Consider the following 27,500-nt stretch of genomic DNA (forward strand, 5'->3'; position numbering starts at 1 on the left):
CAGTTATAACACATTATAAGACTTCCCCTATTCATAGTTATATTTGAGAGTATAATGCATTATATAGGTATTATACTGCATTCATAATGTCTCTTATAACAAGTTAACTTCTCATGAACAATTATAACTACAGTTATAACACATTATAAGACTTCCCCTATTCAGTAGTTATATTTGAGATTATAATGCATTATATAGGTATTATACTGCATTCATAATGTCTCTTATAACAAGTTAACTTCTCATAAACAATTATAACTACAGTTATAACACATTATAAGACTTCCCCTATTCGTAGTTATATTTGAGAGTATAATGCATTATATAGGTATTATACTGCATTCATAATGTCTCTTATAACAGGTTAACTTCTCATAAACAATTATAACTACAGTTATAACACATTATAAGACTTCCCCTATTCATAGTTATATTTGAGAGTATAATGCATTATATAGGTATTATACTGCATTCATAATGTCTCTTATAACAGGTTAACTTCTCATAAACAATTATAACTACAGTTATAACACATTATAAGACTTCCTCTATTCATAGTTATATTTGAGAGTATAATGCATTATATAGGTATTATACTGCATTCATAATATCTCTTATAACAGGTTAACTTCTCATAAACAATTATAACTACAGTTATAACACATTATAAGACTTCCCCTATTCATAGTTATATTTGAGAGTATAATGCATTATATAGGTATTATACTGCATTCATAATGTCTCTTATAACAGGTTAACTTCTCATAAACAATTATAACTACAGTTATAACACATTATAAGACTTCCTCTATTCATAGTTATATTTGAGAGTATAATGCATTATATAGGTATTATACTGCATTCATAATATCTCTTATAACAGGTTAACTTCTCATAAACATATTATAACTACAGTTATAACACATCTATAAGACTTCCTCTATTCATAGTTATATTTGAGAGTATAATGCATTATATAGGTATAATACTGCATTCATAATGTCTCTTATAACAAGTTAACTTCTCATGAACAATTATAACTACAGTTATAACACATTATAAAAATTCTTCTATTCATAGTTATACTTGAGAGTATAATGCATTATAACACAATCAACATCTTATATACAAGTGTTTTTAAGGATATCTCAGAATGTACATTGAATGTGTTATTTAATATGTTGTGCATGTATAATGTTTATAACGTCCAACATGAGTTGTAATGTCTTATAACCACTTAAACATATCTTATGGATGTTTATAAGAACATTGCTTTTATCACTTAAAGCACCTATTATAAACAGTATAGATTAAAAATATTTATAATACTTTATAACTTATGCAGATAAAATTGGATTTTGCTTGTGTTATAATTCATTATACTCTAAGGTAAAACTATGAATATGTAATTAGTATAATGCACTATGAGAAAAAGTATATGAAAGTGTGCATTTTATTTTTTTATTTTTTTTCAAATAAATCAGAATAATTTAAAGGCAAAACAATCATGCACCAAAGTACTACCATGACATATAAATACTTCTGAATTTTAATAAGATTTTTATTTTGCATAATGATAATGAGAGATTTGGATGGAAATGTGTTTAAAGGAATATTCCGGGTTCAACACAAGTTGAATGTTTATGTCTTGTGTCTGTTCTTTCATAACAGTGAGTATTTTAACGTTTACAGATTGACCCCATTGACTTCTATTGAAAGTGCCTCACTTTAACCGCTTTGCGACGATTCAAAACTATTTTTTTGTGGTAATCATCATAATGCCACAAAAGCTGTCGATTGAGCACAACTTGTACTGAACCCAGAATATTCCTTTAATTGTCATGAAAATAATGTCACAAAGCAAAAACCCTTAATGGTCATAAAAATTGCATCATTGTTTTTATACAAAAAAATATTTCTTATGTTCCGGACATGTTCTTGACACGTTTCGTTAGATTCACTGGCAAACTTCTATCTTACATTTTTCATAAAATTAAAAAAGTAAAACACTAAAAATAGCCGAGCAGAACTAAAGGTGAAATCAAAAGGGTAACACTTTATTTTGATGGTCCCAAGTAGATATTTAACTGAATATAAGCGACTTATCAACTGGCTTGCTATAGCTAGTAAACTGTGTTTCAACAAACATTCAGTAGACTATCAATAGCCTGTATAACAGCATCAAAATAACATCTTATCAACTGGCTTGCTATAGCTAATAAACAGTGTTTCAACAAACATTCAGTAGACTATCAATAGCCTGTATATCAGCAGCAAAATAACATCTTATCAACTGACTAGCTATAGCTAATAAAACAGTGTTTCAACAAACATTCAGTAGACTATCAATAGCCTGTATATCAGCAGCAAAATAACATCTTATCAACTGACTAGCTATAGCTAGTAAACAGTGTTTCAACAAACATTCAGTAGACTATCAATAGCCTGTATATCAGCAGCAAAATAACATCTTATCAACTGACTAGCTATAGCTAGTAAACAGTGTTTCAACAAACATTCAGTAGACTATCAATAGCCTGTATATCAGCAGCAAAATAACATCTTATCAACTGACTAGCTATAGCTAGTAAACAGTGTTTCAACAAACATTCAGTAGACTATCAATAGCCTGTATAACAGCAGCAAAATAACATCTTATCAACTGACTAGCTATAGCTAGTAAACAGTGTTTCAACAAACATTCAGTAGACTATCAGTAGCCTGTATAACAGCAGCAAAATAACATCTTATCAACTGACTAGCTATAGCTAGTAAACAGTGTTTCAACAAACATTCAGTAGACTATCAATAGCCTGTATAACAGCAGCAAAATAACATCTTATCAACTGGCTTGCTATAGCTAATAAAACAGTGTTTCAACAAACATTCAGTAGACTATCAATAGCCTGTATATCAGCAGCAAAATAACATCTTATCAACTGACTAGCTATAGCTAGTAAACAGTGTTTCAACAAACATTCAGTAGACTATCAATAGCCTGTATAACAGCAGCAAAATAACATCTTATCAACTGGCTTGCTATAGCTAATAAAACAGTGTTTCAACAAACATTCAGTAGACTATCAATAGCCTGTATATCAGCAGCAAAATAACATCTTATCAACTGGCTTGCTATAGCTAGTAAACAGTGTTTCAACAAACATTCAGTAGACTATCAGTAGCCTGTATAACAGCAGCAAAATAACATCTTATCAACTGACTAGCTATAGCTAGTAAACAGTGTTTCAACAAACATTCAGTAGACTATCAATAGCCTGTATAACAGCAGCAAAATAACATCTTATCAACTGACTTGCTATAGCTAGTAAACAGTGTTTCAACAAACATTCAGTAGACTATCAATAGCCTGTATAACAGCAGCAAAATAACATCTTATCAACTGACTAGCTATAGCTAGTAAACAGTGTTTCAACAAACATTCAGTAGACTATCAATAGCCTGTATAACAGCAGCAAAATAACATCTTATCAACTGGCTTGCTATAGCTAATAAAACAGTGTTTCAACAAACATTCAGTAGACTATCAATAGCCTGTATAACAGCAGCAAAATAACATCTTATCAACTGACTAGCTATAGCTAGTAAACAGTGTTTCAACAAACATTCAGTAGACTATCAATAGCCTGTATAACAGCAGCAAAATAACATCTTATCAACTGGCTTGCTATAGCTAATAAAACAGTGTTTCAACAAACATTCAGTAGACTATCAATAGCCTGTATATCAGCAGCAAAATAACATCTTATCAACTGACTAGCTATAGCTAGTAAACAGTGTTTCAACAAACATTCAGTAGACTATCAATAGCCTGTATATCAGCAGCAAAATAACATCTTATCAACTGACTAGCTATAGCTAGTAAACAGTGTTTCAACAAACATTCAGTAGACTATCAATAGCCTGTATATCAGCAGCAAAATAACATCTTATCAACTGACTAGCTATAGCTAGTAAACAGTGTTTCAACAAGCATTCAGTAGACTATCAATAGCCTGTATATCAGCAGCAAAATAACATCTTATCAACTGACTAGCTATAGCTAGTAAACAGTGTTTCAACAAGCATTCAGTAGACTATCAATAGCCTGTATATCAGCAGCAAAATAACATCTTATCAACTGACTAGCTATAGCTAGTAAACAGTGTTTCAACAAACATTCAGTATACTATCAATAGCCTGTATAACAGCAGCAAAATAACATCTTATCAACTGGCTTGCTATAGCTAATAAAACAGTGTTTCAACAAACATTCAGTAGACTATCAATAGCCTGTATATCAGCAGCAAAATAACATCTTATCAACTGACTTGCTATAGCTAGTAAACAGTGTTTCAACAAACATTCAGTAGACTATCAAAAGCCTGTATAACAGCAGCAAAATAACATCTTATCAACTGGCTTGCTATAGCTAATAAAACAGTGTTTCAACAAACATTCAGTAGACTAACAGTAGCCTGTATAACAGCAGCAAAATAACATCTTATCAACTGACTAGCTATAGCTAGTAAACAGTGTTTCAACAAACATTCAGTAGACTAACAGTAGCCTGTATAACAGCAGCAAAATAACATCTTATCAACTGACTAGCTATAGCTAGTAAACAGTGTTTCAACAAACATTCAGTAGACTATCAATAGCCTGTATAACAGCAGCAAAATTAAAAAACCTTCATTAAAAGGTCAGTAATAAGATCTATGAAACGTCTACTGAATGTTTGTTGAAACACAGTTTACTAGCTATAGCAAACAAGCTGATAAGTCACTTATAGCCAGTTAAATATCTACTTGGGATCATCAAAATAAAGTGTTACCTCTGAGTGTTTTATTTATTGTTGTAAAATTGTACATGTTTTTTTTTTTTCTCCAGATCTTCACATTTTAATTTGCTGATTTAGCCTTTTCTTTTCATTCTGATCCTTAACTGACAGATTCACCCAATAGGCTTTAATCAGTTCATAAATGAAGGAGGTGCTTATTTCTGTGTTGGTTCATGTAGAGTTTTGATTTAGTTTTACAGATTTAATATATTGAAAATATCATATTAACTTGAATAGTTTCTGTTTTGCTATTCCTTTGATTTGTTGTTGCGTTGAATGAAATGTCTCTTGACTCTCACTCCTGCTGGGTGAAAAACTGTAGTTGGACAATTTCAGAGAAAATCTATTTTCGAAAAGCGCTAAGCGCTAATTTTTGAAAGCACTATTCCAGAAATTGCCGTGCTTTTGCTCTGTGAAGAGGAACTCGTTGACAGAACTTTGTTTTTTCTCTGCATCTCAGAGAACGTCTCAGTTTTGTCTATGGACTCATCTCCAAGAAAACGGTGCCTTTCTCATCTCCGAAATGACTTTAATCGAGGGCTACAGAAAGCACATGTACATTGGACTCAAGTACTGTGAGATACACACATTATTTAATCCTGAACGGACCAAAAGAACAAAATGACATTGTGTTTATCAGATGTTCTTTGATCAGTCATTGTGGTCTATTTCATGTATTAGAGTCATTCTGAGAATCATATTTATTAGCGATCTTGCATGTCGATCAACATTGATTTTATATTTGCTCTTTATTATCATTATTTTCAGTAATTGAACGATTATGTTTGTGCAGTAACATGTTTGTTTGATGTAACCTGCATTAAAATCTTTGTGGTGAGATGAGCTGTATGTGTAATGTGAGAGGTGGTGTTTCTAAATGTTTGTTAATGGTTTCAGGAGCTCTAGAGACTCTGGGAGGGTCAATAAGGGTTCAGATGTCCTCATGAACCAATTAAAGGGATTGCTTGAATTTTCTTGAGCAGTTCACCTTAGGGCAACCTAGAGAATTGGTTCAAAGTTGTCAGCATTTGGCTCCAGAAGGAGGTTATGCATTAGCTAAAAGTCTTCTGAAGGAACACTTTGGTAATGAATTCAAAGTGGCTGCTGCATATATGGAGAAGGCCTTAGGCTGGCCCTAGATAAAGACTGAGAATACACAAGGTTTGCATGCATTTCATTGTTTCTGCATGCATGTTATATATAGCATGGATGATCTTTCCTATATGCAAGATATGGAAGTGGAGCGTAGTTCTAGCGGGAAGGCTAGCAGCTGTACATCATCACATCATTAGCTGGATAACTCCTAGCCAATCGCACGTAAGCCAATGCTTTATAAGTCCACTCACAATCTATCACATTGCTGTTTCTGTGGGCTAACACGCAACCTCCTCCACCCCACCACCACCTGTTGAGCCCTGTCCTGCACAGGGGTAGGCTCCTCGCCCCTGCCTCCCATCTCCGGCAGGACATGAGGGTTCCGGGTACAACTCCCTCGGACTGCCGGACGGGGCCTACGCCAAAGAGAGAGACATCACCTCCCGTTTACATCTATCAAATAAATGGCATCTCAAACTTCACTCAAGCCTGTGTGTCTTCCCGATAGAACTTACATGCCAAGTAAGATGAGGACTGTTGTGATAAAGTTACCCTGAGATAACGGAACTGAACCGATGTAAAGCCAACTCGCATGTTGTGGGGTTTATTGAAAGACTGATCCTGTATTTGCGTACATTAAAGATAAACAACCAGGTGCAACATTTAAGAATGCATCACTTAACAATCAGTTGTTGCAAGATCACAATCTTACCAGTTCACTTCTGGGAGTTTTATTACGATTCAGACAAGAACCAGGTCAAGGTGGTGGAAGATGATGTGGATGTTCCTCGATTTCTGTGGTGGTCTGTTGGAAATTTGAACCAGGAAGTCACTGCATACAGGATGAATGTTCATCCGTTTGAAGCCGTGTCTTCTCCAAGATGTGCTTGTTTTTATGCTTCAAGGCAAACTGAATCTGAAGTAGTTAATACAGTCACTGATTGTTTTTCTGAGTAGACAGCTGTCTCCATGATAAGAGATCTAACTACTCTGTCAGAAAGGTGGTTTCTGCCTGACACAATGGATCAGTAATAGCCACAAAGTGCTGTAGTCAGTTCCAGAAGAACACAGCATCAAAGATATCCAACAACTGGATTTGGATCGAGACAGTTTGCCTGTTGAAAGAACTTTAGGTCTTCAGTGGTGTGTAGAAGCTGAAACATTTCTACTCAAAATGCAGCTGAAAAGTCAACCATGCACAAGAAGTGGTACAATGCACATGATCTCTGATCCCTCAGACGTCAAAGTGTTAAAAAACATAATTCATCTGTAATGGATATCATGAACATGGGCTTGGGATAACTTGAGTAAACCTTTGTTAGTCAACACCACTCGCCGCTGCACCCACAGATGCAAGACTTTACTATGTAAAGGAGAAGCCGTACATCATCACTGTCCAGAAGCGCTGCCGACTTCTCTGGGCTGGTTTCATCTTAGTTTTTTGAAAACACAGCCATCTAGTTATCCTGGCCAAAGAGGAAAAGGGCCATCCATCCTGTTATCAGCATCAGGTCCAGAAGCCAGTGTCTATATGGGCCAGGGGTGTGTCAGTGCCCATGGCATGGGTAACTCACACATCTGTGAGAACACCATTAATGCAGACAGATATGTAAACATTTTGGAGCAGCATATACTGCCATACAGCACCTTCTTTGCTAGATGTGCTAGATTGGCCTGCCTGCAGTGCTGACCATCTCCAATTGAGAATGTGTGGCGCAATATGAACCGCATTAGATGGCAATGAAGACATCGTACGATTGTATAGCTAAAGACCTTTATAATGGCTGAATGGGGGAAAAGTCCACTTTCTAAACTTAAACTTGTATCTTCAGTGCCCAAATGTTTAATAAGTGTTATTAGAAGAAATGGTGATGTTTCACAGCGGTAAACACTTGACTGCCCCAACTTTTTTGAAGCGTGTTGCTAACATCTGATTTGAAATTTACATGTATGCATTTGGCAGATGCTTTTATCCAAAGCGACTTACAGTGCACTTATTACAGGGACAATCCCCCCGGAGCAACCTGGAGTTAAGTGCCTTACTCAAGGACACAATGGTGGTGGCTGTGGGGATCAAACCAGCAACCTTCTGATTACCAGTTATGTGCTTTAGCCCACTACGCCATCACCACTCCACAATTATTCACACTTCGGTTGTTCATACATATAGACAGTATTCGAGCCATTACTATAAGATGTTGTATGAACAGGACATTTAAAGTAAATGTAAGTAAATGCACTTGTCCATCCCAAACACTGACTGTGTGAATGTAGCCATTGTTACACTAACTAACCCCTAACATAACCACAAACCCTAACTCTACTCCTAAACCTTCCCGTATCTCTAACTCAGTAGCAGCAAATATGAATGTTGTGAGAATTTTACAGAACAGCGTATAGTTACACAATAAATGCATCGTATTGTATGTATTTTAAACTTAGTATATAGTCGTTAAAGACACTTAATTTAAAGTGGGACCGAAAACGTTTTTGAAACTAATGATTAAGTTATGCACATTTGTTTTAAACTAGATTTCCAATTTTTATCACCTCTGACAACCTTATTTGTCATTGACCCAAAAGCAATAAGACACCCCAGCCTGCCTGTGTTATGTGTCACTTTACTGTGCGTTTTATTATACAACACCCGCCACTATATTCTCTATTGAAGTATTTTAAAGCTCCTATATTTCACATTTGTTACCTCTCTCTCTCTCTCTCTCTCTCTCTCTCTCCCACTCGTAATAAAACTCTCCACTTTTAAATTCAGACTCCGCTGAGGACTTTCTGTGACTCGACATCATAAAGTCCATGTCAGTGACTTCTAGCTGAAAATGTACTCTCTATTTTTCTTTCTGTTTGCATTTAATGGCATTTTTTTTTTCCACACTCTTTCTGGATAGTTTGGGCCCTGAGGATTGATTAATGTTGTCTAGGCTGAAGTAATATCTCAATATCTGCTCTGTAACTCACTGAGACCTGCTGCTCAAACCCATGAGAAGGACAAATCACAAATGTCTGTGCCACCAGTGTCAATAAATGGAATTTATTTTCCAGAGAAAAGACTCCAGTAATCTCACACGTGAGTTTCAGAAGAGATCTCAACAATGTCTCAAACTGTGCTCAGATTTGCAAAGATACCAAAGTCTGCGATCAAAGTCAGAGATCTCAATGTGATCTCAAACATTTTTCATCAAATTCTTCCAAGACAAAATGGTCTCTGATAAATATCTCTTTTTTCCTCCCCAAAAAACATATTCAGATGATTCAATCTCGGGGCTATTGCCTGGTGAACTTCCCAGACCATGATCATTGTAAATGATTTACTCAATTTTAAGAATCATTGCTCCTCACTTACCCTGTATGCAGTATCTAATAATCCAGTCGCCCTGCCAACCTCTTTGGGTGGACTTTTGGTTGCCACGGTAACCTCCAAAAGACTCTTGGTCACCTTGGTAACCTATGAACTATTTGAATTTACCTTGGTAACACATAAAACACTCCATAATTTACTTGCTCACCTCCAGAAGTCTCTCGATTAACCTGGTAAATTTCAAAAGACTGTTCATTTTCATAGTAACCCATAAAAGCTATTAAATACCTTGGTAACCTCCAGAAGACTGTTAATTATCTGCATAACTTAGAAATAATCTTAATTACCTTGGTAACCCATAAAAGACTCTTGATTAACTTGATAACCCCCAGAAGACTCTAAATTATCTTGGGAACCTAAAGAAAGACACTTGATTAACTTGGTAACCTCCAGAAGACCCTTAATTATCTACATCACACATAAAGACTCTTAATTACCTTATTAACCCATAAAAGACTCTCGATTAACTTGGTAACCTCCAGAAGACTCTTAATTACCTAGAGAACCCATTAAGACTCTTAATAACCTTATTAACCCATAAAAGACTCTTGATTAACATAGTAACCTCCAGAAGACTCTTAATTATCTACATCACACATAAACACTCTTAATTACCTTATTAATCCATAAAAGACTCTCGATTAACTTGGTAACCTCCAGAAGACTCTTAATTACCTAGAGAACCTATTAAGACTCTTAATTACCTTATTAACCCATAAAAGACTCTCGATTAACTTGGTAACCTCCAGAAGACCCTTAATTACCTAGAGAACTCCTAATTACCTTAGCAACCCATAAAAGACTCTTGATTAACTTGATAACCCCCAGAAGACTCTTAAATATCTTGGTAACCTAAAATAAGACACTTGATTACCTTGGTAACCTCCAATGGAATCATCCCACGAAGACTCATCCTATGATTCACCGTGGTAAAGGGTGAAGGACTCTTGCTCTGGTTCAAATTCATTTGTGATGGAGCTGATGGAGGTTTCTTCTCCAAACTGACTGTGAAGTCTTGGCTGGAGAGCATCAGAGCTGAAGGACCTCACGTACTCGTGCTGTAGTGTGATGAGTGGTGAAACGAGGAAGAGGAGCAACGGGAGGCCAAAGAACTGCTCAGAGAAGTCATGACAGAATGGGAATGGCAAACCTGTGAGGATCACGTATGGAGGACAAATTAATAGTCTCTCTGTGAGCGGGTCATATAGAGAGTTTGCCCCAGTGCATTGTGGGTCAGCCAGGCAGGCTCGCCATGCCATAAATGGCCTTGTCACTAGTTGGCCCAAAATGACACACTTGTGTCAGCCACACAGAATACATTGATCCCTATGGAGTATGGAGTGAAACTTCAGCGTTACCATCTGTGTTGTGTTGTGCTCACATTAAGCATTGTAACCCATCGCCACTGACCTTTTGAAGTGGCATCCAATGGTGACTGGACAAATTACATACATTCAAAGTCTGTCTTTGCAATTACAGGTTCATCTGTAATTTTAACACATGTATTTACCTCACTATTGAAGTCTCTTTACAGTACAAAGCAAATGGTAAATGGTCTGCACTTATATAGCACCTTTTTAACCTTAACGGTATCCAAAGCACTTTACATTCATTCACCCATTCATTCATTCACCCATTCATTCATTCACCAATGGTGGCAGAGCTTCCATGCAAGGCGCCTGCCATTGGGAGCAACTTGGGGTTCAGTGTCTTGCCCAAGGACACTTCGGCATGTGGAGTTGTGTGGGCCGAAGACCCTGTGATTAGTGTCCGACCTGCTCTACCACCTGAGCCACTTGATCTGCTTAATGCATGCTGATGCTACTGTACCAACATCAAGATAAGCCCCTGTAAAGCAGATCTAGACAGGTGGTGCTGGGGAGGTGGAGGGATAATGCTACACATACTGCGCTGCTGTAGAAATGTCCTGGTGTATTGCATGAGGTGTGTAACAGCTTTATATATTTTGACACAAGGGAAAAGCTTCCGATTGGGTGCGTAGGACGAGGTGCACCTGTTCGACCTATCAGCCGTGCCATGTAGAGTTTCCTAACTGCACATACTTGTCATTTAAGCTCATTCGACAGCATTTGTGGCATAATGTTTATTACCACAATTCATTTCGGCTCATCCGTGTGTTCCAGTGAGACACTTACAATGGAAGTCAATGGGGCCAATCCGTAAACGTTAAAATTGCCACAAGACTCTACGCTTAATAACCATTTCTGTGAAAACTTATATCCAATTTTACAGCTTCCTTGCCATGATGACATAACGCCGTAAACCCTAAAGCCCTAACATGACCATACAAATTATTTAAACAACTTTACAGCTCAATTAATACATGAAGAATTAGTGTAAGTTCTTTAATAAAATTATAAGTGTCACATTTCTGCCTTTAAAACCCTCCAAATATTGACCCATTGACTTCCATTGTAAATGTCTCACTGGAACACACATTTAAAGAAAAGGAGGGACGAGTCGAAATGATTTTTTGTGGTGATCATGATGAGCTTAACTTTCTTTAAAATAACTAGCAGCAAAATATCCATGTTGAATCAGAAAGAAAAAGAAAGAAACTGTCCAACAACAAAGAGGCTGGCACAAATGAATGGTCTCAAGTCTAATTGACCTGTGACTGAGACTTCACATCTCTAATGAATGTCATTTCCAGAATTGAACCCTTGGAGGGCCACGACCGTTTCTAATTAACAGTGTGACAGCAGAGAGACAAATGTATGTTTAACACACTTTACACCAGAATTACACACAGAACGTCTCACATTGTGACTGATGATTTTAGGAGGTCAATGTTTGTCTATTTATAGACGGCACCTTCTCACCCATCACAGTCTACTGACACGATCGGAAGGTTGAATGTACATCACAACGGGCCGCGACCGACCAATCAGAGCACAGCGTCCGGGAAACTTAAGCAGCTTTTTATAGCGTCTAACCTTAAAAATGACCACGCAGAAAGAGAGAGAGAGAGAGAGAGAGAGAAAGGGCGGACGGTGAAGAGTGAAGAGGAGCAGATGAAAGAGACTGAAGGAGACGTACTGAGAAAATGACAGGGAAAGAAAGAAATGGAGGATAAAACAAACAGCGAGACACTTGTTGTCTTTGAAATGCATTCAAGAGATGATTCATAATCAGAGTGTAAACGCCTGTTGGCAAATGGAGCATTATTGAGTTACATAACTGACTCCAACAGAGAGAGAGAGAGGGCGAGAGAGAGGGCGAGAGAGAGTGAGAGAGGGAAAGAGAGAGCCGGCATTGGGGGTAAAACGTACGACACTAACAAATCTATGTATTCAACAGGTGCGCAGTTAAAATTGGCAATAAAAGAACAGAATTTTTCACTCAAGTGCGAGGAGTGAGACCGGGCTACAGTTTGAGTCCAACTCTGTTCAACATTTACATTAATGAGTTAGCAGTGCTACTGGAACAATCTGCAACCCCCGGTCTTACTAAAGTTACATTTCTTCTCTATGCAGATGATCTGGTGCTGCTGTCAGCTACTGCACAAGGGCTACAGCAGCACCTGGACCTGCTGGAGAACTACTGGCAGAACTGGGCCCTGACAGTCAATCTGAACAAAACTAAAATTATGATTCTCCAGAAAAGAGCCAGATTACAGGACACCAGATACACATTCACTCTGGGGAACACTGCAATAGATCACACCCGACACTACGACCACCTCGCTCTAAACATCAGTGCTTCAGGGGGTTTTGGTCTGGCAGTGAATGCACTAAAAGAGAAAGCTAGAAGAGCATTCATGCTATTAAGGGCAAATTTACCCAAGTTGACATTCCTGTAACAATCTGGTGTAAGATCTTTGATAGTATTATAATGCCTATTGCTCTGTACGGATGTGAGGTTTGGGGTCTGTCTGGCAGATTATTGGAGATGGGACAAACACCCCATAGAATCCCTGCATGCAGAATTATAAATTGTAAATTGAGTGAGGGAGAAAGAGAGAGGGAGAGAGAGAGAGTGAGGGAGAAAGAGAGAGGGAGAAAGAAAGAGAGAGGGAGAGAGAGAGAGTGAGAGAGAGAGAGAGAGAGAGAGAGAGCGAGAGAGAGAGAGTGAGGGAGAGAGAGAGAGAGAGAGAGAGTGAGGGAGAGAGAGAGAGAGAGTAAGGGAGAAAGAGAGAGGGAGAAAGAAAGAGAGGGAGAGAGAGAGAGTGAGGGAGAGAGAGAGAGAGAAAGTGAGGGAGAGAGAGAGAGAGAGAGAGTGAGGGAGAGAGAGAGGGAGAAAGAGAGAGAGAGAGAGAGAGAGAGAATGAGGGAGAAAGAGAGAGGGAGAGAGAGAGAGTGAGGGAGAAAGAGAGAGAGAGAGAGAGAGAGAGAGAGAGAGGAGAGAGAGAGAGAGAGAGAGAGTGAGGGAGAGAGAGAGAGAGAGAGAGACAGAGAACCTAATGTGTTCAAATAATAATGTGTGTTCAAGTAATGTCAGAATGATAATATTTACACGTTAGGCGTACATGAACACCACCACAAAGTCATAATTACCAGTTTGGGGACTTTCTCTGGCATGTCTATTTAAGAATCATGGGTGATGCAAATTGGTATTGATAATAATTCAGTTCTACTTGTGGATTTTGACTTCACGGTTTAGTTTGCATGCATTTGTTTTGCTCCGTTAATGAAGAATAGTGATAAAGCTTGGCAGAAAAGACGTCTCATTTGACTTGTTTATGCAGCGACAAAAAAACACATTTGTCATCATTATATGTGGCCGCACATGAATGATAAAATAGAAACATAAAACATTAATTACACACATAATGCATGTCTTTGTGCATCATTTTGTTGCATTGGTGCTAAAAACTTTTTTTTGCCATTGCATGAAAAAGTGAGAAAGTCGTTACTATAAATAGATATAAATAATAAAAACTTGGTAACACTTTCTATGAAGCCATATTTATAATGCATTAATAATGTCTCATAATAAAACTTATAATACTAATTGTAACCACAATTATAATACTCACCTATTCATAGATATACCTTAGAGTATAATGCATTATAACACAAGCAACATTCAATTTTATCTGCATTAGTTATAATGTATTAGATATATTTGTAATATATACTGTTTATAATAGGTGCTTTAAGTGATAAAAGCAATGTCTTCTTATAAACATCCATAAGATATGTTTAAGTGGTTATAAGACATTACAACTCATGTTGGACGTTATAAACATTACACATGCACAACATATTAAATAACACATTCAATGTACATTCTGAGATATTCTGAAGAACACTTGTATATTAGATGTTGATTGTGTTATAATTCATTATACTCTCAAATATAACTATGAATAGAGGAAGTCTTATAAACAATTATAACTACAGTTATAACACATTATGAGAAGTTAACTTGTTATAAGAGACATTATGAATGCAGTATAATACCTATATAATGCATTATACTCTCAAATATAACTATGAATAGGGGAAGTCTTATAATGTGTTATAACTGTAGTTATAATTGTTTATGAGAAGTTAACTTGTTATAAGAGACATTATGAATGCAGTATAATACCTATATAATGCATTTACTCTCAAATATAACTATGAATAGAGGAAGTCTTATAATGTGTTATAACTGTAGTTATAATTGTTTATGAGACGTTAACTTGTTATAAGAGACATTATGAATGCAGTATAATACCTATATAATGCATTATACTCTCAAATATAACTATGAATAGGGGAAGTCTTATAATGTGTTTTAACTGTAGTTATAATTGTTCATGAGAAGTTAACTTGTTATAAGAGACATTATGAATGCAGTATAATACCTATATAATGCATTTACTCTCAAATATAGCTATGAATAGAGGAAGTCTTATAATGTGTTATAACTGTAGTTATAATTGTTTATGAGACGTTAACTTGTTATAAGAGACATTATGAATGCAGTATAATACCTATATAATGCATTATACTCTCAAATATAACTATGAATGGGGGAAGTCTTATAATGTGTTATAACTGTAGTTATAATTGTTTATGAGAAGTTAACTTGTTATAAGAGACATTATGAATGCAGTATAATACCTATATAATGCATTTACTCTCAAATATAGCTATGAATAGAGGAAGTCTTATAATGTGTTATAACTGTAGTTATAATTGTTTATGAGACGTTAACTTGTTATAAGAGACATTATGAATGCAGTATAATACCTATATAATGCATTATACTCTCAAATATAACTATGAATGGAGGAAGTCTTATAATGTGTTATAACTGTAGTTATAATTGTTTATGAGAAGTTAACTTGTTATAAGAGACATTATGAATGCAGTATAATACCTATATAATGCATTTACTCTCAAATATATCTATGAATAGAGGAAGTCTTATAATGTGTTATAACTGTAGTTATAATTGTTTATGAGACGTTAACTTGTTATAAGAGACATTATGAATGCAGTATAATACCTATATAATGCATTATACTCTCAAATATAACTATGAATAGGGGAAGTCTTATAATGTGTTATAACTGTAGTTATAATTGTTCATGAGAAGTTAGCTTGTTATAAGAGACATTATGAATGCAGTATAATACCTATATAATGCATTATACTCTCAAATATAACTATGAATAGAGGAAGTCTTATAATGTGTTATAACTGTAGTTATAATTGTTCATGAGAAGTTAGCTTGTTATAAGAGACATTATGAATGCATTATAATACCTATATAATGCATTATACTCTCAAGTATAACTATGAATAGAGGAAGTCTTATAATGTGTTATAACTGTAGTTATAATTGTTTATGAGACGTTAACTTGTTATAAGAGATATTATGAATGCATTATAATACCTATATAATGCATTATACTCTCAAATATAACTATGAATAGGGGAAGTCTTATAATGTGTTATAACTGTAGTTATAATTGTTCATGAGAAGTTAGCTTCTTATAAGAGACATTATGAATGCAGTATAATGCCTATATAATGCATTATACTCTCAAATATAACTATGAATAGAGGAAGTCTTATAATGTGTTATAACTGTAGTTATAATTGTTTATGAGACGTTAACTTGTTATAAGAGATATTATGAATGCATTATAATACCTATATAATGCATTATACTCTCAAATATAACTATGAATAGGGGAAGTCTTATAATGTGTTATAACTGTAGTTATAATTGTTCATGAGAAGTTAGCTTGTTATAAGAGACATTATGAATGCAGTATAATGCCTATATAATGCATTATACTCTCAAGTATAACTATGAATAGGGGAAGTCTTATAATGTGTTATAACTGTAGTTATAATTGTTTATGAGAAGTTAACTTGTTATAAGAGACATTATGAATGCAGTATAATACCTATATAATGCATTTACTCTCAAATATAACTATGAATAGAGGAAGTCTTATAATGTGTTATAACTGTAGTTATAATTGTTCATGAGAAGTTAGCTTGTTATAAGAGACATTATGAATGCAGTATAATACCTATATAATGCATTATACTCTCAAATATAACTATGAATAGAGGAAGTCTTATAATGTGTTATAACTGTAGTTATAATTGTTCATGAGAAGTTAGCTTGTTATAAGAGACATTATGAATGCATTATAATACCTATATAATGCATTATACTCTCAAGTATAACTATGAATAGAGGAAGTCTTATAATGTGTTATAACTGTAGTTATAATTGTTTATGAGACGTTAACTTGTTATAAGAGATATTATGAATGCATTATAATACCTATATAATGCATTATACTCTCAAATATAACTATGAATAGAGGAAGTCTTATAATGTGTTATAACTGTAGTTATAATTGTTCATGAGAAGTTAGCTTGTTATAAGAGACATTATGAATGCAGTATAATGCCTATATAATGCATTATACTCTCTAATATAACTATGAATAGGGGAAGTCTTATAATGTGTTATAACTGTAGTTATAATTGTTCATGAGAAGTTAGCTTGTTATAAGAGACATTATGAATGCAGTATAATACCTATATAATGCATTATACACTCAAATATAACTATGAATAGGGGAAGTCTTATAATGTGTTATAACTGTAGTTATAATTGTTTATGAGAAGTTAACTTGTTATAAGAGACATTATGGATGCAGTATAATACCTATATAATGCATTATACTCTCAAGTATAACTATGAATAGGGGAAGTCTTATAATGTGTTATAACTGTAGTTATAATTGTTTATGAGAAGTTAACTTGTTATAAGAGACATTATGAATGCAGTATAATACCTATATAATGCATTATACTCTCAAGTATAACTATGAATAGGGGAAGTCTTATAATGTGTTATAACTGTAGTTATAATTGTTTATGAGAAGTTAACTTGTTATAAGAGACATTATGAATGCAGTATAATACCTATATAATGCATTATACTCACAAATATAACTATGAATAGGGGAAGTCTTATAATGTGTTATAACTGTAGTTATAATTGTTTATGAGAAGTTAACTTGTTATAGGAGACATTATGAATGCAGTATAATACCTATATAATGCATTATACTCTCAAATATAACTATGAATAGAGGAAGTCTTATAATGTGTTATAACTGTAGTTATAATTGTTTATGAGAAGTTAACTTGTTATAAGAGACATTATACTGCATCCATAATGCTTTTATAACACATTATAAATATGGGCTTCATAGAATGCTGCCAAAAACTCATTTTTGCCTGATAATATTTCTGTCTGCAAATGAGCAGTTGTGTGCTCACTGTACGACCTCTGTTGCTATGGAAACACTCGATATGGCATAGGGGTGACGATGCTGACAGGAAGTGGCTGAGCTGTTGGAGGGAAGTGATGTAACAGAGTTTGTAGTCAAACAGTTTGACGTGTCTTACAATACAAAGGACGTTTTTAGGATCTGTTCGTCTCTTTGATGATTTGTGAAAAGCAGATAAACTGAATATATCGGGCCAACTTGAGTCTACCCAAACGGGTGATTTTTAAAGTATCAGCTGAAGTCATCGCACATTCGCCGTGAGCAAAAGGGTTAGTTCACCCAAAAATGAAAATTCTGTCATATTTTCCTCACCCATATCCAAACTCCAGAAATGACAAAAAAACAACACCAAAATAAACCATACGTCGTACGATATTAAGATAAAATTCTGGGATAGACTACATGTACTATTGCATTGTGAATCATGGTTCTGCATGCTAACAAGAGAATGCTGGAGAATAAGTGGCCCTCGAAGAGAGAGACAGAGAGAGTTTGACATTTACAGAACACAAGGAGCACAATGGGGACGGATGACAGTAACATTATTAAATACAACTGCCCTCAGAGACCAATAACAAAGAAAAACAGGCAATTGTTTCCTTTCCACATAAGTATTATTTTTCCTGATGTAGACAATATCACACAGTGATAATTCAGATACAGAAGAGAGAAAGCAATAAACAAGCATCTTGTGAACAAACCACAGCGTTACTCACTTTATATCATATTCACCGCAGAAACCACACAGTACAAAAATAGAGCGACTGTCCGAAAGTCCAGCTTTTAAACTGACCCACGGATACAAGGCGTCATCATTTACATTGATTCAACAACCCCGGAGCAACTCCTAAACATTCACTGTGTTCATCTTTGAACAGTAACGCTTTAAAAACATTGAAGGAACAGCTCAACCAAAACGTTTTGAATGATGGCATTATTTACTCCCCCCTCCAAACCCATCAATGCTGTTATTGTATTGTGGAACATGTGCTATATTCCAAGTCTTCTGGAGATATCTGATAGGTTTCCTTAAAGATAAAATGTCAGGAATTGCCCACATATGTGAGCTGGAATGGCCAAACTTGAATGGTGTTTGTCGTCAGCGACTTCACACCTGGCACGTTGCGTCAAAAAGCCACTTGTGAGGTGTCCGAGCTGTATCAGAGGAGAAGATTATCAGTGAATAATGACTTAAATTTAAATCTGTCCCTTAGAGCAAAGCTTCAAAACACTTGGAATCCAGCACGCTAATTTTACACTACGTTTACGATCCATTTATGGTGTTTTATTAAAAAAACGAATTTTTTATGTAACATGGAAATAAATAAACAATAACAGGATAGTGGTTTGGGATGACATGAGGGTGGGTAATTAATGACATCCTTATAATTTTTTGCATGAACTATTCCTTTAACGAAACAGGTTGAAAAGGCAAACAGTATGAATCAATTAAATAATAATAATAATAATAATAATAATAATAATAATAATAATAATACAGTAGGTACCACACCACAATGACCCTTTTCGCCGCGCGGTTCACCGCGATAAAACTATTAACGATAAATTCAAGTCACGCGTTAGATTCGTTCGCAAAATCGCTACCAGATGATGCAAACAGACACTTTATGCACCTTTAAGTGTGAAGAAATTACAGTTGTTACATTGTTAATATTCGAATGATTCTATTTTTTACATTTTGATTTGTGTCGAGATTCAAAATACATTCATTAAATGGAAACTGTTACTTTATATGTTCTTATTACTGGTCTTGCTGAAAATCAATTCAAAAATACCTTGTAAACGGTTACAGTTGATCTGCAAATTGCCCGCTTGTGTTGGCAGAGCCATTACCTCTTATTGCAGACACTGTAAAATAATGCATTTAATTAATCGCATATACTTAAGCAACAATGCATGAACAAAATCTTCCTTTTGAGCCTGTTCTTTAAAAGCAACATCGGCACGCAAAGTTTGCTCCTCGCGAGAATGAGCTTTGGAGCGTTTAGCTCCCACCTTGTGAAATAATGTGGTTATAGCGCCACTTAATGGTTTAAAAGTGCACATTTAGCACAATAACCGCGGTGGTGAAAAGGCCATTCTGGACGGGTAACATCTGCAAATAAATTTCAACAAAAGCAGAACTTGATCAACAAGGATGTAAACATTCGTCATTCCCGCATCACCTCATAAACGATTGTGACAGATCGGATAGTTCGAGTTTGACGTACTTAACAAGCCATGCCCAAAAGATGCAACCGGGTACCAGGGAACAGGCGTCATGTCATCAAGACCCAGAATGCAATGCGGCCTGACATCATATAAGGAGCAGGGTTACACAACAGCCAAATCCACAAACCGTGCTAAACAACAACTGGACGTCCAGATCCAAACATTTATGACTGTATGTTCAGTTCGGCACTTGCAGTACATGCAGAGATATTTCAGTCAGTCTTTAGCTCCTCCTTTGTATGTTTTTAAGTTCTTTAAGACGTAAAACGTAAGATTCAGTCTTACGCTCAGCTGCGGTATTTTCGCTATTAAAGGTCGAACCACCAGAGCATTTGGCGCCCAGAACGGGCTGAGGAAAGACCAAAATGCAAATTAGTGGGAGGAGTCCAAAATAAACATGCAGAGTCATGTCAAACTGAGAGATGATTGACAGTTGGTCACTGTTGGTCTCTCTCCTCTTCCTCTACGTCCACGTCCACGTCCACTTCGTCCTCATCGAGCGAGACTACGCCAGACGAGGCGACGTCCGACACCTTTCTACGCACGGAATATTCCGGCGGAAGGCAGACTCCACCTCCACAGTCCTTACAAGGCGTGTCATCGTCTTCGAATGTCTCAGAGTATGTTGCCAAACAACAGGGGGAGTGGCCTTGTCTGTGCATCGCCCGATGGAGGCGGGCCAACAGTAGCTCCTCCCCTCCATGAAGAACTCCGAGAATCTTAGCGATGAGGTCGGTCACGGGAGCATCCGTGTGGCGACTGAGGTCCCGTAACAATGGGTGTCTTTCGTCCAAGCTGCACATGCTGGAACAGAGCGTGTCCGACGGTGACCCCGGCGACCCCACGAGAGGTGAAAGGTCGGCTCCAACACCGCTTTCAGTCTCGCACAGACCTCGACTCCGCAAGTGAGCTCGACACACCTGAGTGTGTAAGAGGTCCCGCAGGTGGTGAGTGTACGAGGACAGATCTGCGAAAAGACAACAGCTGTTTACGAAAAACAAACAAACCAAAAAAACGTACAACAGAAAATATATTTTTCTGGAAAAATTACATTTGAAAGCGACTGAAAAATGTATTAAAAAAAAAATCATAAATATAATTATAAGTCTTTTATTTAAAAAAATATATTTTATAATATACAATATTTATATAGTTAGATTTTAAAATAAGATTTGGTCATTTGCATGTTTTAAAACATCAAATACAAATAAAAAAAAATCTGTGTATTTCTCTTAAAAAACTTAACGTGATTGACAGGTTACATCACAATGTGCAAAACTCTACAAGCTGCATGTGATGCGACACATTTCCCTTCGAGCACATTAAACTCGCAGGAGATATGAATGCTGGGATATCAAACGGCGCCAGAGAGCAAAACACAGAAAAGCGAGAGAGAGAGAGAGAGAGAGAGAGAGACAGAGAGAGAGAGAGAGAGAGAGAGAGAGAGAGAGAGAGAGAGAGAACACTTCTCATACACTGTGATCACTATCACAGCATTAGATCGGACTATTTCACTAGATTCCAACAACTAGCACCAAATTTTATGGCATTACCAAATTCAGATAAATTAAATTATATTTTGGGAGAAATATAATTTAAACTCCAGCTCAATCATAACAGCAGCAAAGTATGTAACAGCCTGCCACAAACTACGAGAGTCAGCCAGTGGACAAGACTAGAGTCTGAATGTTGGTTCAAAAGTTTTTTTGTTTTTTTATATATAAATGTATTCATGCATTTGTTCACTGATTAATTTTATTGATTATTTGTTCATTGCCTATGTAATGGCCAATAAAGCTCATTTGAATTGAGATTGAATTGAGAGAGAGAGAGAGACACAGAGAGAGAGAGAGAGAGAGAGAGAGCGAGAGACACAGAGAGAGAGAGAAAGAGAGAGAGAGAAAGAGAGAGAGAGAGAGTGAGAGACACAGAGAGAGAGAGAGAAAGAGAGAGAATGAAAATAGGGCAGTAGGACATTTCTTTCTGTGCTGTGTTCGTTTGGATGGCGGAAAACAAATCAACGTAAGAAAGATCGTGTGTGTGGGTGTGTGTGTGTGTGTACCTGTGCTCTGTGTGAACGTCTCATTTGCAGGTAGAAAATCTTCATCGTAAGAATCGTCATTCGATTCGTCACCGTCCACTGAAGACCAGGCACGAAGTTTAGCCTCAGCGATCGCAAACTGCTCTGCCACTCCTGAAACACACACACACACACACACACACACACACACACACACACACACACACACACACACACACACACACACACACACACACACACACATTTCTTGTGTCCCCATAATTAAAAAACATATTAAACGATGTTTTATTGAAAAAGTTTTAGGGGATAGAATCATAGTTCATGCAGTATACACATCATTGTGTCTATGGAGGGTCCTCATAACGATAGCTGCACCAACACACACTCACTCAAACACACACTCACGCACGCACAAACTTACGCACGCACACACACTCACGCACCCGCGCGCGCTCACACACTCCGCACGCACGCGCGCACACTCACGCACGCGCACACACTCACGCACGCACACCCTCACACACGCGCACACACTCACGCACGCATCACGCGCGCGCGCACACACTCACGCACGCACACACTCACGCACGCACACGCACGCACGCACACTCACACACACACGCACACACACACTCACGCACACACACGCACGACGCACGCACGCACACACTCACTCACGCACACACTCACGCACGCACACACTCACGCACGCACACTCACGCACGCACGCACACACACTCACTCACTCACTCACGCACACACTCACGCACGCACACACTCACGCATGCACACACTCACGCACACACACTGACTCACTCACTCACGCACACACTCACGCACGCACACACTCACGCACGCACACACACACTGACTCACTCACTCACGCGCACACTCACGCACGCACACTCACGCACGCACGCACAAACACTCACTCACTCACTCACGCACACACTCACGCACACACACACACACTCACGCACGCACGCACGCACACACACTCACTCGCACACACTCACGCACGCACACACACTCACGCACGCACGCACGCACACACTCACTCACTCACTCACGCACGCACGCACGCACTCACGCACGCACACACTCACGCACGCACACACTCACGCACGCACACACTCACTCACGCACGCACACACACTCACGCACGCACACACACTCACGCACGCACACACACTCACGCACGCACACACACACACTCACGCACGCGCACACACTCACGCACGCACACACACTCACGCACGCGCACGCACGCACGCGCACACACGCACGCACGCGCACACACTCACGCACGCACACACGCACGCACACACTCACGCGCGCACACTCACGCACGCACACACACTCACGCACGCGCACGCACGCACGCGCACACACGCACGCACGCGCACACACTCACGCACGCACACACGCACGCACACACTCACGCACGCACGCACGCACGCACACACTCACGCACGCACACTCACGCACGCACGCACTCACGCACGCACGCACGCACACACACACACTCACTCACTCACGCACACACTCACGCACGCACGCACACACTCACGCACGCACGCACGCACACACTCACGCACGCACACACACACTCACGCACGCACGCACACACTCACGCACGCACACACTCACGCACGCACACACTCACGCACGCACGCACACACACTCACTCACGCACACACTCACGCACGCACACACACTCACGCACGCACATACGCACACACACTCACTCACGCACACACTCACGCACGCACACAGTCACGCACGCACACAGTCACGCACGCACACACTCACGCACTCACGCACGCACACATACGCACACACTCACTCACGCACGCACACACACTCACGCACGCGCACACACTCACGCACGCGCACACACTCACGCACGCGCACACGCACGCGCACACACACACTCACGCATGCGCACACACTCACGCACGCGCACACACTCACGCACGCGCACACACTCACGCACGCGCACACACTCACGCACGCACACACACTCACGCACGCACACACACTCACGCACGCACACATACGCACACACTCACTCACGCACGCACACACACTCACGCACGCACACACACTCACGCACGCACACACACACACTCACGCACGCGCACACACTCACGCACGCGCACGCGCACACGCACGCACGCGCACACACGCACAAAAGCACACACACACTCACGCACGCGCACACACTCACGCACGCACACACACGCACGCACGCACACTCACGCACGCACACACACTCACGCACTCACACACACTCACGCACGCACACACACACACTCACGCACGCACACGCACACACTCACGCACGCACACGCACACACTCACGCACGCACACACTCACGCACACACACGCACACACTCACGCACGCACACACTCACGCACGCACACACTCACGCACGCACACACACTCATGCAGCGAGTTTGGCAATTTTCCCAGAAGTACGCAAAGTTCGATTTTATCCAAAGTTTGTGTGTCTGCATGGGATGACCAGTTAATGCACATCCACACCTTTACAAGGGCACACACACACACACACACACACACACACACACACACACACACACAGTGCAGGAGAAATCTCACAACTCCGCATCCTCACACATGTTTACATTTCTATAGCTATCTAATGAGCACAGACCATCGGCTTCTGTTGTTTTTCTATAAGAGTTTCTTCATGAATCATTTTTGTACCGGTGACAACATCCCCAAAGGGAAGTTTGTCAGATTCAGCTCACTTCAAGGGACAATATTGTCTCTAAATACAGCAAAGTGAATCCACACACTGACAGAATGCCATGATCTTTTAGTGACTTTACGAGGACTACAGGAAAACTTCTGTGACACTGACAGAGAAAGACAGAAAACAGTGAATTCTGCACAGGTACGGCTCATGAATTACTGCGGAGGGGAAAAGCTCTGTCACACCAGAGAGACGAGTAACCTTCAGAGAGGAGAAAGATTGACAGAAGCTGAGGAGACAAGGACAGAAAGAACGGCAGATGTTGTGTTCCTGGGACCCGGGACATAGCAGAAGTATGTTGCTCTTGGTGTGTTATGGCTCAAAGCCCTTCCTAGAGCCCAAATTCTTGTTCATGATATACAGATTCACATCATAGGAGGTGGAATGAGAAACAGCTAACTCAAATACTCTCTTAATAAAAGGCCAAAGGTCACTGACCTGCAGCGAAACGTGCCTCCTGTTCGCCCTCTGAAAGATGCGAGTAAGACGTGAGGTGGGACTCCAGGGCGCTGGGGGTGTCGGGGGGTCTACACCAGCCCTTCCATTCGATCAGGTGGGCCACACGCCCCTGCGCCATCGCCGTGGGCTTCGTCACATGATCTTTGACCACCTGGGAGATACCTGCACACACACACACACACACACACACACACACACACACACACACACACACACACACACACACACAGGATAAGAGGTGCTGAGGTTAGTGACCTGATTCCTGAATAATACAGGAGCAATAAACCAGGTCACTGTCACGGTGTCAATCAGTATGAGACAAAGCCTTCGTCATACTGCAAAGAGAGGTGTGTGTGAACTGTCAAGTGAAGATCTAGTGAGCTGGGATCTTTTGAATGGAAATGGTGTTTGTGGGTCAGGTTTTGAGATTTTGGAGGGGATCAAATGACCTACATTGTGGAAACCTCCTTTAAGGTCCTCATAATGAAAACTGCTTAGACTAAAATATTTTTTTTGTTAAAACCAAAAACACTGCAAAAGTTTTCTTTAAAGGTTAAGGTATTTTCATACAAAGAACCAAACGCTGACAAATGGTCTATTTGCACCAAGAATGAAACAAAAAGCAAAAGAAAATGCTGCTGAAAGGTCTATTCACATCAAGAACTAAACGGAAAGACAAAACGAAATGCTGACAAAAGGTCTATTCACAACAAGAACCAAACGGAAAGACAAAATGAAATGCTGACAAAAGGTCTATTCACAACAAGAACTAAACGAAAAAGCTAAATGAAATGCTGACAAAAGGTCTGAGAACTAAACGGAAAGACAAAAAGATATGCAGATGAAAGTGCAATTAACATCAAGAACTAAACAAAAAAGCAAAACCAAATGCTGATGAAAGGTGAATTCACAACAAGAACTAATCGGAAGGACAAAACGAAATGCTGATGAATGGTCTACTCACATCAAGAACTAAATGGAAAGACAAAACAAAATGCTGACAAAAGGTCTAAGAAGAACTAACTGGAAGGACAAAACGAAATGCTGATGAAAGGTCTATTCACAACAAGAACTAAACGGAAAGACAAAACGAAATACTAATGAAAGGTCTATTCACAACAAGAACTAACCGGAAAGACAAAACGAAATGCTAACGAAAGGTCTATTGACAACAAGAACTAAACGGAAAGACAAAATGAAATGCTGACAAAAGGTCTACTAACATCAAGAGCTAAATGGAAAGACAAAACGAAATACTAATGAAAGGTCTATTCACAACAAGAACTAAACGAAAAAGCTAAAAGATATGCTGATGAAAATTAAATTAACATCAAGAACTAAACGAAAAAGGAAAACGAAATGCTGATGAAAGATCTATTCACAACAAGAACTAAACAGAAAGACAAAATGAAATGCTAATGAAAGGTCTATTCACAACAAGAACTAAACAGAAAGACAAAACGAAATACTAATGAAAGATCTAAATTAACATCAAGAACTAAACGAAAAAGGAAAACGAAATGCTGATGAAAGGTCTATTCACAACAAGAACTAAACGGAAAGACAAAACGAAATACTAATGAAAGGTCTATTCACAACAAGAACTAAACGGAAAGACAAAACGAAATACTAATGAAAGGTCTATTCACAACAAGAACTAAACGGAAAGACAAAACGAAATACTAATGAAAGGTCTATTCACAACAAGAACTAAACGGAAAGACAAAATGAAATACTAATGAAAGGTCTATTCACAACAAGAACTAAACGGAAAGACAAAATGAAATACTAATGAAAGATCTATTCACAACAAGAACTAAACGGAAAGACAAAACGAAATACTAATGAAAGGTCTATTCACAACAAGAACTAAACGGAAAGACAAAACGAAATACTAATG

The 27,500-nt window shown here is 38.4% G+C and overlaps 1 protein-coding gene and 1 long non-coding RNA gene across 3 annotated transcripts in view; one reads left to right on the plus strand and one right to left on the minus strand.

Moving 5' to 3' along the window:
- The window catches only part of LOC127630228 (uncharacterized), a 1,638-nt gene extending 877 nt beyond the window's left edge, over positions 1 to 761 (plus strand). The window contains exons 1-3 of the long non-coding RNA XR_007968835.1: positions 1 to 67; positions 329 to 493; positions 624 to 761. The exon at positions 1 to 67 is cut by the window's left edge and continues 877 nt beyond it. This is a non-coding gene — a long non-coding RNA (uncharacterized LOC127630228). The remainder of the gene's footprint in view (positions 68 to 328; positions 494 to 623) is intronic.
- Positions 762 to 18,699: 17,938 nt separating this feature from the next.
- LOC127630154 (protein FAM131A-like) overlaps positions 18,700 to 27,500 on the minus strand; it is a 25,326-nt gene continuing 16,525 nt past the window's right edge. For both annotated transcript variants that reach the window (XM_052107617.1, XM_052107616.1), the window contains exons 3-5: positions 25,580 to 25,762; positions 22,382 to 22,513; positions 18,700 to 21,286 (exon numbers count right to left, since the gene is read on the minus strand). In XM_052107617.1, coding sequence (XP_051963577.1) covers positions 20,757 to 21,286; positions 22,382 to 22,513; positions 25,580 to 25,762 — 845 coding nt within the window. In that variant the 3' untranslated portion in view covers positions 18,700 to 20,756. The remainder of the gene's footprint in view (positions 21,287 to 22,381; positions 22,514 to 25,579; positions 25,763 to 27,500) is intronic.

Source organism: Xyrauchen texanus, chromosome 36, assembly GCF_025860055.1.
Source record: "Xyrauchen texanus isolate HMW12.3.18 chromosome 36, RBS_HiC_50CHRs, whole genome shotgun sequence".
In the NCBI taxonomy this organism is placed as follows: domain Eukaryota; kingdom Metazoa; phylum Chordata; class Actinopteri; order Cypriniformes; family Catostomidae; genus Xyrauchen; species Xyrauchen texanus.